Source organism: Somniosus microcephalus, chromosome 18 (genome assembly GCF_052327205.1).
Source record: "Somniosus microcephalus isolate GS21.2 chromosome 18, FLI_Smic_1.0, whole genome shotgun sequence".
In the NCBI taxonomy this organism is placed as follows: domain Eukaryota; kingdom Metazoa; phylum Chordata; class Chondrichthyes; order Squaliformes; family Somniosidae; genus Somniosus; species Somniosus microcephalus.
Genome location: NC_141004.1, coordinates 26,781,249 through 26,793,170, shown reverse-complemented (window position 1 = coordinate 26,793,170; position 11,922 = coordinate 26,781,249). Strand labels below are relative to the sequence as shown.

The window sequence follows — 11,922 nt, the reverse complement described above, 5'->3', positions numbered from 1 at the left end:
ACGTCCGCGATACCCGGCGCGCTTTGCGCTCTTTCTGGCCGATGGTCGCCATTTTGGGCTAGAGGTCGGCGGCGGAGAGAGACGAACACCGCCGCCGCCGGGGAATCTCTATATTTCCACCGCGTTACACGACCGGACAATTATTTATCTATACACAGGAGCTGCGAACATGCTGTCCCGCGTCGCGCTGGTCTCGGGTAAGGGAGAAAGCTGTGTGTGTGTGTCAGATGCTGCTGGGGACGGACAAGGACGCGGGGAGAGGGCGAGCTCCATCTCTCCCGTTCACTAGCTGCCGGCTCGCCCACCTCTGGCCCGGCTGCTGCAACGCTGGCCGGCATTACCCTGCTTCTTAACCCGGGCGGCTGAAAGGTCCTTCGCGCCGAGGCCTGAGTGCTCATTTCTCCTCCAGGCAAAGTTAGTCGCGTTAATAGTGCAGCGCCGAGCCGGAGGTCACAAGGCGGCCGCCTTCTGCATCAAATACAGTGAAGTGAATAGTTTTTGTACCCGAGTAGAAATCAGGTTGACCACATTTTCAGCACTTAACGAAATAGAATCTCAATTTTACAGCACGGAAGAAAGTGCTAACCACTTAGCATTCCTCTGCCCTTCCCTCATACTCGCTTGAGTTGATTTTTCTTACTATCCAGTTTCCTTTTAAAGTTATTTTCTGGTCAGGCAGTCCATGTGCTAACGATATAAAGATGTCTGGAGGGAATTGCATAGATTAGGGAGTTTGATTGCTTGTTGGTGAGTGTATGCAGGAGCTGGGGAAGTGCTATATGCATCATAGACTTCAAAGGCAAAACAAGGGAGCAAGATTAGATACTTGTCGGATTGTACTCTTGATATTGTATAGTGTCGTTATTGTATGGTAATTAAACAAAATTTCATATACTCGAGGCGACAGTTAGATCCTGAATATAGTATGAAAATAATGGTTAAAAGCCACCCAATCCTACCCGGGAAACCTGGATTTGTGAGATGGAGTCCTGGAATTAGAATAGGGACCCAGAAGCGCAAACAATGTCCGAGTTGAAGTGTATTTTACAGGGAATTCCACTTTACTCAAATGAATAGCAGTTGATAGTAAATGCTTTATTATTTTACTACATTTAGATGTGCTGTTCCATAAAACATAATGGTTGTGATATTTTCTAGAAACACCTCCTGTACTGTGCTGTGATGATTCTAAGTATCTTGCCATCGTTTGGGTTTTAATTGTAAAATCTTTTGTATTCTCCATACTGTCTTGAATATTGTGGAGTATTATGATACATTTAAATACTTTATTATAGTTAAATTTGGATGACAGCTTCAATAGTTTGTGCTTCTGAATACTGAAGTTACTGTCTTTAATTATTTCAGAGGTAGTAACTATTTTGATACTTTTACATAATCTTACAGTGGAAGATAGTGTAGGATAGTCATATGGGATGAGGTCTGGCAACATTTGGAAGTTATTTTGGATATTGAATTGGGGATTAAAAAACGCTTACAGCTTTGAATACATGTTTGGGTTCTAATGTCAAATTATTAAAGGTTTATTCATAATCTCCAATGTCCTCTGAACTCTGCTTATCTTAAGTATTGTAGTGTTTCCATTTTAAATTAGGGACTGGATAGACCATAGGTATGTTTCTGCTACCCTTCCTGAGCAGTACATTTAACCAATGATAAGCCCAAGCACTGAGGAAATATTTTACTGTTTTAAAAAAATAAAAAATACTTGCATTAACATTCTACCTTTGCACTCCTGGGACATGGTCTTGAATCCAGCTTGCACAGGGGTTCGCATCTGCTGACTCTGAGGGTCCCATGTGAAATGAGTTTAGGCAACGTTGGCACAGTTTCTAGTGGGTGCGAGCTCACCAAAAAATCTTCATTTGGTATATTTGAATTGGCGATCTCATTGACTCCACAAGGATAGTTGGTGTGGGAAATGGAAATAGCAGACTGAATCTGTAAGTGTTCTTTAGATTTTGCGAGTACGGGATACTGCCACTGGGTGCCTGAAATGGGGAGGTTGCATTTTCTGATGTCCATCACTTTGAACCATATTAAATGTATCTTTTAACCAAAAAAGTATATCTTCTTTGTTAATGCGTTTACTGACTAATTTGTTCAAGTCTTGTGCAATTATGTATAATTCTTTTCTTCAGCTTCTGCTCTGAAGACATCGGCACCTGTCAGTGCTAGGTTAGTAACAGGAGTTTCTTGTATGTAAATTGTATATTATTGTTGAGGTTTATCAAAATGGCATCGGTTTTAAGAGACAATGCAATCAATTGGACATGACCATGCAAAAAGTTGCAGCACTATAATTGGTGAATTTCCTTGTATTTCTCATTTTAATGTACCAGTTTTCACACTTCTTATTTTACCATCAAAATCCATATTGTGGCAGTACTATTCTAATTTGGAAAACAGATCAAATATTGGGCTTGCTGTTTTTTTCCTGAGGAGCAAGGTTTATATAAATCAAAAGTATTATGTGTCATTGTACCCAGGGAGCTATCTCAATATCTCAGACAAAAAGTGTAAAAGTACAACTGTTATTAAATGTTTCTACACTGTGGTAATTTGCTAATATCTGTTTGAAATCTGCAAACTATTCAACATTGTTGCATGATTCTTTTTCCAGTTTGTTGCCAGTATCCAGGACTTTTCATACTAGCCGGCAAGCTCAGGCACCAGTGCCACCCCTTCCTGAGGAGGGAGGCAAAGTGCGGCATGGTCTGTTTCCAGAAGAATTCTTCCAGTTTTTGTATCCCAAGACTGGGGTAACGGGTCAGTACAAAATATCTTGGCAAATTGTATAGTAAGTTCCTCTGTTTTCAAGATTGCTTTATTTATCCTTTGTATGATGCATTGAAATACAACCTGTTAGTTTCCATTGCTTTGCATTTGTAAAAAAAAAGTCTTTGTGAATATTTTACTCTTAGATCATAACTATAAAATCAGTAGTCTAAAATTATATTATTACATAAATGAGCAACAGAGGTTTTTTAAGTGTGTTAATATAGCAGGTATACTTTCAAATTCAGTAATCACTTGCAGTTTTGACAGAACTTTATCCAAAGTGTAAATTAACACTAAAGTGTTGGCTGTGAAGGTAATATTTAATGTTGTGGATTTGAAAATGTTCCAACTATTATTATTGGTGCAAGCTAGCACTAGATGTGTTTTGGACTTCATGTTTTATGAGCAACTTTGTATAGAAACAGGATTCGTGTACCATTTTAAGCTTCAAACAGGAGTCTGTCAAGCATTCAATCTGAATTAACTTCTACAGATAAATTGTATTCTAGTTATTGTAGAATATTTATGACCAGAAGGAAATTTTCTAACTTTGGTCACTTTTAACATAATGATTTTAGGACAATCTTTGTACATACTCATTTGTTTGTTTTTTCCTCTCATAGGCCCTTATCTGTTCGGTACTGGCATGTTGACTTACCTTCTATCAAAGGAAATTTACGTCATTAACCATGAAACATTTGCCGCTATATCCATTGGCATTGTTATCCTCTATGGTATCAAAAAATTTGGCAAGGACGTGGGAAAATTTGCTGACAAATTGAATGAGGTAAGAAAGAGTAATATAAGAGTTAATGTCTGGGCTTGGTACAAAAGCTGGGTGTCTTTCCAAGGGTGAATTCTGTTCAGTTGTGATGCTTTAATCCAGAAACGCATTTCAAATATATTGTCAGGACATTTTTTTTGTGTTCTGGAATTCTATAAGCGCATTTGCAATAGTGGTTAAAGATAAGCTAGTGACCACTGCAGTCACTGGTTAAATGTTGCTACTTTCAAAATCATTTTCTTGCACATAATCCTTTTCTAAAGTTCTTCTAAGAAATCTGTGCAAATTCCGATCATATGTAATCGTGCACAAGGTACCAGTGATGTATTTATGATTCGGCTGCATTCCATATAGCCTATTTTGTTTGACAATAACAGGACAAAGTTGAAAAAGCACAAGAAGTAAAAGACATAGCCATGAACAGCCTGGCAGAAGCTATTGAAGCGGAGAAAAAAGAACAGTGGAGAATAGAAGGGCGTCAGCACCTTTTTGATGCAAAGCGGGTATGAATGCATTTTCATTTCTGTGGCCCTTTTTCTGCTCCAATTTTAATTATTGGTATTAATTTAATTGGCATAAAGTTCTTATGGTAATAGTCTTGTCACTTGCAGTGGTTTTGAATTTGGTAAATGAATGATATTAATTAGTTCTCCTATTTCACTAAAGTTCTGTCTTCGTTTGTTACGTGAGTCATGCTGCAGGTTAGATCAGCTCTGAAATTGCCAAAATGCATTCTCTGTACTGTAAATCGCTGAACTCAAGGAATCCTGAGAGCAATTTGACAAACTTCCTGCTGTTCTCATCTAATGTAATTTCATACACATGTGAAACCCACTTTAGTTTGTCTGGTAGATGCAGAATAAGTCCAGATACTCGAAACTGGATTTTCTTTTTAGTAACCAAAAGTATCTCCTGCTGGTTCCATTGATCTTCCAGTGCCAGCATTGCTGAAATCTAAATGGAAATAACCGTGACACTCCTCCCCATGAGCACAGATAAGTGGAAACAAACCCCAATTACATGCAATTTCTCTCTCTCTGCCGTCCCTCCCCCAACCCCAATCGCTTCCTTTGAGCAGAAATATAATGATTATCCTCCACCCCTACTGAGCAGTACTTAAATGTTTGGAGCCAACATCCTCCCTCACTGACCATCGCTTTTTGGTGATCGGAGGCTACACACCTCCGAGTACATCTCCCTTCATACTCACCAGCTGACCAACCCTCACCTATTGACCATTGTTTGAGACTGGAGCCCAGCTTCTTGCATATATATTTCCTTCAGCATAAGGTTCCTATTAAGGGTGCTGTTTAAAGCAGTAGAATTAACTGCAAAAGTTATGAACTACTCTGTGATCATAATTCATATGAAGTCTTAGCACCTGAATTTATTACAGAGGTAACATTTCCTGTCAAAATTAATAGTTCTCTTGCTGTGGAATTGAAATGAGTTTTATTTACTTAATCAGGTTCAAATTGTACATGTATCTACAGAATAAATCATCCTAAACATTCCACGCAGTTGAGCCTTGTTCAAGATGGAGGCACAGCATGAAATATGTAAAGCTTATATTGGGGTAATGAGGTGTTTTTATGATGTTTGAGTTACAAGGAAGTGATGACTATTGCAACTGGCTTGTGGTATTTTAGATGAAGGAAATCTTAAAAGTTTTGCTTGGCCTACTGACATAATGCAGAAAAAGGTTGGTGTTATTTTGTCATCGTGGCTCAATTAATATCAGGGCCCCAAGAATTTTGCAGCACGCCAATGCCAGTTTCTGCAGCAAGCACAAGCAACCAAATATAGAATCTGTGGCAAATCTATTATTTTCTAAGACTGTATTAAGAACATTGCTAAACTGATTCCTTCTGTTTACACTGACTGAGCACTTTAAACTGTTTAAATGTAGCATACAGTTTTACCTTCTGAGTATCCATGTTCCATTTACGAGTTTACAGTAATAACTACCGCTTAACAGCCAGCTGTCTCGTCTGCTTGTCCCTTAACCAGGTGAGACAAAAAAGCATTAAAGTGGTAAGTAATCGGTAGCGGATATTCTAAAAATAAAACGACTGGAATGTGAAGAGAAAGGCCATGTGATATTTCAGTTGCGACCCTTTGTAAGAACTACAGCTGCATGTGAAATGCAAGGAGGTTAATGAATTGCAGATGAATAGAAAATTGATGTTAATGGGGCACTATTCTGATTCAGAACACCAAAGTGTTTTGTGCTTCCGTTTATTAACCACCTCCAAAGATATTCCTGCGTTCTGTGTCTCGTAAATGTCTTTCATTTCTTTGACTTCTCTCCTTTTGTCTTGTACTATCAGTTCTGCCATTTAACCATCTCGTGAGTTCCACGTAAGCAGTTTACAGGTTATTCTGTTTTTCCTTCCTACTTCCCTTTTTGCTCTGTAATATCTTCCAGTTATGATGAAGGGTCCACACCTGAAATGTTCTCTTGTCTCAGATGCTGACTGACCTGCTGAGTGTTTACAGCATTTGTTTTTTGTACCAAGTTATCGGTATTGGTGCAACAGACATTCATTCCAATACGAAATAATACAGGAAACTGAGATGAAAAACATAAGGGGCAGGTGGAAAATTCTGTAGTAATTTATGAAGAATGGCGCACTAGGTATATTTCAAATTATGAATTTCTAACGTTGACTGCAGCATTGTTATAAATGTGATAAAAAGGAACATGCCTGCAGGCATTTGAACAGTTTTTGTTTGTTTGTAGAATAATGTTGCAATGATGCTAGAAACCAACTACCGTGAACGTCTGCACATGGTGTACAATGCAGTGAAGAAACGCCTGGATTACCAAGTCGGTCTCCAGCATCTACAGCGAAGGCTTGCACAAGAACATATGGTTAACTGGGTGGAGAAGAGTGTAATCCAGAGCATCACACCACAACAGGTAGGTAGAGAAATGAGATGAAAGAGACACAGGTTTTTGTACAAACCAACTTCTGATAATACGTTAGAATACCATCGTGTTACAAATGTGATCACAAGGAACATGTCTGCAGGCATTTGAACAGTTACAAAATTACCAACTTCACTGTTGGCATTAAAAAACGTGCATTGCTGCAAGTGTACATTTCTACTGGACAACTGTAGAGTCTATGGGAGAGCTGTACATCAATTATAGAGTTGCCAAACCTATCTGAGGTACAAGAGGACTATACATTTTTTTATTCATTCATGGGATTTGGGCGTCGCTGGCAAGGCCAGCATTTATTGCCTATCCCTAGTTGCCCTTAAGAAGGTGGTGGTGAGCTGCCTTCTTGAACCGCTGCAGTCCGTGTGGTGAAGGTACTCCCACAGTGCTGTTAGGGAAAGTGTCCCAGGATTTTGACCCAGCGACGATAAAGGAATGGCGATATGCTTCCGTCCGGACTTGGAGGGGAACTTGGAGGTGGTGGTGTTCCCATGTGCCTGCTGCCCTTGTCCTTCCAGGTGGTAGTGGTCGCGGGTTTGGGAGGTGCTGTCTAAGAAGCCTTGGCGAGCTGCTGCAGTGCGTCTTGTAGATGGTACACACTGTAGACACAGTGTACCAGTGGTGGAGGGAGTGAATGTTTAAGGTGGTGTATGGGGTGCCAATCAAGCGGGCTGCTTTGTCTTGGATGGTGTTGAGCTTCTTGAGTGTTGTTGGAGCTGCACTCATCCAGGCAAGTGGAGAGTATTCCATCACATTCCTGACTTGTGCCTTGTAGATGGTGGAAAGGCTTTGGGGAGTCAGGAGATGAGACACTCATCGCAGAATACCCAGCCTCTGACCTGCTCTTGTTGCCACAGTATTTATGTGGCTGGTCCAGTTAAGTTTCTGGTCAATGGTGATCCCCAGGATATTGATGGTGGGGGATTCGGTGATGGTAATGCCGTTGAATGTTAAGGGGTGGTGGTTAGACGCTCACTTGTTGGAGATAGTCATTGCCTGGCACTTCTGTGGCGCGAATGTTACCTGCCACTTATCAGCCCAAGCCTGAAAGTCGTCCAGGTCTTGTTGCATGCGGGCATGGACTGCTTCATTATCTGTGGAGTTGTGAATAGATGTGAACACTGCAGTCATCAGCGAACATCCCCACTTCTGACCTTATGATGGAGGGAAGGTCATTGATGAAGCAGCTGAAGATGGTCGGGCCTAGGACACTGCCCTGAGGAACTCCTGCAGCAATGTCCTGGGGCTGTGATGATTGACCTCCAACCACCACAACCATCCTCCTTTGTGCTAGGTATGACTCCAGCCAGTGGAGAGCTTTCCCCCCGATTCCCATTTACTTCAGTTTTACTCGGGCTCCTTGATGCCACACTTGGTCAAATGCTGCCTTGATGTCAAGGGCAGTCACTCTTGCATCACCTCTGTAATTCAGCTTTTTTGTCCATGTTTGGACCAAGGCTGTAATGAGGTCTGGAGCCAAACTGGGCATCAGTGAGTAAGTGCCGCTTGATGGCACTGTCTGACACCTTCCATCACTGCTGATGATTGAGAGTAGACTGATGGGGTGGTAATTGGCCGGATTGGATTTATCCTTTTTGTGGACAGGACATACCTGAGCTGTTTTCCACATTGTCGGATAGATGCCAGTGCTATAGCAGTACTGGAACAGCTTGGTTAGAGGCACGGCTAGTTCTGGAGCACAAGTCTTTAGCACAACAGCTGGGATGTTGTCGGGGCCCACAGCCTTTGCTGTATCCTGTGCGCTCAACTGTTTCTTGATACCACGTGGAGTGAATCGAATTGGCTGAAGACTGGCTTCTGTGATGGTGGGGACCTCAGGAGGAGGCCAATGTGGATCATCCACTCGGCACTTCTAGCTGAAGATGGTTGCAAATGCCTCAGCTTTGTCTTTTGCACTCACGTGCTAGGCTCCACCATCATTGAGGATGGGGACATTCATGGAGCCTCCTCCTCCCGTTAGTTGTTTAATGGTCCGCCACCATTCACGACTGGATGTGGCAGGACTGCAGAGCTTTGATCTGATCCATTGATTGTGGGATCACTTAGCCCTGTCTAGAGCATGCTGCTTCTGCTTTTTACCATGCATGTAGTCCTGTGTTGCAGCTTCCCCATGTTGGCACCTCATTTTTAGGTACGCCTGCTGCTGCTCCTGACATGCTCTTCTACACTCCTTATTGAACCAGGGTTGGTCCCCTGGCTTGATGGTAATGGTAGAGTGAGGGATATGCCGGGCCATGAGGTTACAGATTGTGGTGGAATACAATTCTGCTGCTGCTGATGGCCCACAGCACCTCATGGATGCCCAGTTTTGAGCTGCTAGATCTGTTCTGAACCTATCTCATTTAGCACGGTGGTAGTGCCACACAACACAATGGAGGGTGTCCTCAGTGTGAAGATGGGACTTCGTTTCCACAATGACTGTGCGGTGGTCACTGCTACCAATGCTGTCATGGACAGATGCATCTGCGACAGATAGATTGGTGAGGACGAGGCCAAGTAGGTTTCTCTCTCATCTTGGTTTTCCCACCACCTGTCGCAGGCCCAGACTGGCAGTTATGTCCTTCAGGATTCAGCCAGCTCAGTCAGTAGTGGTGCTACCAAGTCACTCTTGGTGATGGACATTGAATTCCCCAACCAGAGTACATTCTGTGCCCTTGCTACTCTCAGTGCTTCTTCCAAGTGGAGGAGTACTGATTCATCAGCTGAGGGAGGGCGGTAGGTGGTAATTAACAGGAGGTTTCCTTGCCCATGCTTGACCCGAAACCATGAAACATCATAGGGTCCAGAGTCAGTGTTGAGGACTCCCAGGACCACTCCTACCACTGTGCCACCACCCCTGGTGGGTGTCTCCTGCCTGTGGGACAGGCCATTCCCAGGGATGGTGATGGAGGAGTCTGGGACATTGGCTGAATGGTATGATTCTGTGAGTATGACTGTGTCAGGCTGTTGCTTGACTCGTCTGTGGGACAGCTCTCCCAATTTTGGCACAAGACCCCAGATGTTGGTGAGGAGGACTTTGCAGGGTTGACTGGGCTGGGTGTGCCATATCCGAGGTCAATGCCGGGTGGTCCATCTGGTTTTATTCTTACTGTTTTTCACAACTGAAAGACTTGCTAGGCAGTTAAGAGTCAACCGCATTGCTGTGGGTCTGGAGTCACAGACCGGGTAGGGATGGCAGATTTCCTTCCCTAAAGGACATTCGTGAATCAGATGGGTTTTTACAACAATCCGATAGTTTCATGGTCACCATTACTGATGCTAGCTTTTTATTCCAGATTTATTTAATTAACAATACCCTGGCTGCCGTGATGGGATTTGAACTCCCGTCTCCAGATCATTAGTCCAAGCCTCTGGATTACTAGTCCAGTAACATAACCACTACACCACCGTTCCCAATGTGCCCGGTTCTTGATATTTACTCTCTCGTAGGGGTGCTACAATTTAAAGCATGCATGTACATGAGTTGCTAAGTCACAGCACCCAACACAATTGAAATTGACAGCTTTTATTTAGTGTTTACCAGGTGCAACTAAATAATGTTTGAGAGAGACTATGCTCTAGTCGACTATTAGTCTGGTTACAATATTTTGCTAGTTTTTAATTTTTACAAATTTCAAAAATAGTGTACTTTTTTTTCCATTCCTCGTATCTTCCTTCTGATTTTTCTTCCCTGCCCCATCTCTCCTCAAGAGGACACTCGTGTTAGGCTACAGTTCTACAGCACCTCTGGTACATGCACAACTCTTCACATGGGAAATTGCACCGTGGGCATCAGATGAAACATGGGAGCCATTATTATGTTCCTCTGGCATGCAGATGTCCAGAATTTGTTACTAGATGAGTGGGAGCTCTGACTGTTTTTATCCCTTTCCCTAGGCACTCCCACCTCCCCCTTGCCACCTGGCTGGGATTGACTGACTCAAAATAGACAGATCTTTCTAATCACCATTATGCCACACATTTTGTCTTTGCTTCATCGATTCCTAAGTTGATTTTTTGAATTTTGTTCATACAGTGGCTTAAAGGGATGTGATTCTGCTAATATTTTACTTTTCTCTTCATAGGAGAAAGAGAGCATTGCCAAATGTATCTCCGACCTCAAAGTACTGGCCAAGGCAGCTCAAGCGAAGGTTTAACCTGGATCCAGAACTACTATCCAGATACAGCCCATATACAGACAAAATATGTATGCGTAACTTTGAAAAGAATAATCTAATTTCCCAATAAACTGCACTGACTGAAATGTTCTTGTAAACTGAAAGAAAAACATTAAATGCAGTGTTGATAAATATACACTTGATATCTCTCCTTTCACGTATTTTTCATAACTGCCTGTTTCCTGAGTTCAAAAATGCTATCTAGAATATTTGCAATTATCCTTTTTCAAACCTGCATTGTTTTTCATGCCAAGAGCACTTAGAAACATAGAAAAATAGAAGCAGGAGTTGGCCATTCGGCCCTTCGAGCCTGCTCCACCATTCAATATGATCATGGCTGATCCTCTATCTCAATACCATATTCCCGCTCTCTCCCCATAGCCCTTGATGCCTTTTGTGTCAAGATCAACTTATTGACAGAAGTGCAATATCAGGCTTAATTACGAGTAGTGGCAACTGTTTTGTGATTTTAAAGTCCCGTCACTGAACCCATCTATAATGCTATTCAAATCTTGGTTTACCTTTTTTTGATATTGGCTCCTCTGCTCTGTTGATTCAAAAGCTTGCCACATGCAGGACATGTTACTGAGCCACAGCATGGCAGCAGTTGGACAGTGTCATGAAACTTCAACTGACAAGAAATGTATTAGAAATATAGAGTAGATCATGGCACAGTACAGAGGGATTTCTCCAGTAAAATCCAGACAAAAATATCTACCAAAACTGGTCTGCCTGCCTGAACTAAATGGGTAAAAAAAAAAGATTGAGGATATGGTTAAATTCATGATTATTACTTGCTATTTCTGGCAATATATGGCTAATAATTCAACCTTCCGAGTGTTCTTCAGTACAATTCCAAATTTTCCAGTTTGACTAATAAAATTTAATAACATTGGTCTGTATTTTCCGATGCCTACAGGTGTGTACACACCCGTAGGGACATTGGAAATGCCGGTTTCAGGCATGTGAAGCGCATGCGCTGAAAACTGGCATTTCCGATCTCCGACGCCTGCTCTGGAGAAGGGCCTTTGCGGGAGGGAGAGTTCTGCTTTCTGCAGAACCTCCGCCCGCTGAAAACCCTTAGAAATCTTATGCCTGGTAAAAGCAGACGTAAGGCCTTTTACCAGCATAAGAGTTTAAAAAAAAAAAATCACTCATAGTTTAAAAATACTTTTTTTTTAAAAAGTCAGTTTATTTTTAGCCCTGTAAAAAAA

General features: G+C 42.0%; 1 protein-coding gene across 1 annotated transcript; it reads left to right on the top strand.

Moving 5' to 3' along the window:
* The first annotated feature begins 40 nt into the window (after window positions 1-40).
* Window positions 41-10,844, top strand: atp5pb (ATP synthase peripheral stalk-membrane subunit b). Its single transcript, XM_086011251.1, has 7 exons — window positions 41-197; window positions 2,160-2,196; window positions 2,642-2,787; window positions 3,423-3,586; window positions 3,961-4,086; window positions 6,327-6,506; window positions 10,616-10,844. Exons 1-7 carry the CDS (start codon window positions 170-172, stop codon window positions 10,685-10,687), a joined length of 753 nt encoding a protein of 250 aa, XP_085867377.1. The 5' UTR covers window positions 41-169; the 3' UTR covers window positions 10,688-10,844.
* Window positions 10,845-11,922: the final 1,078 nt, after the last annotated feature.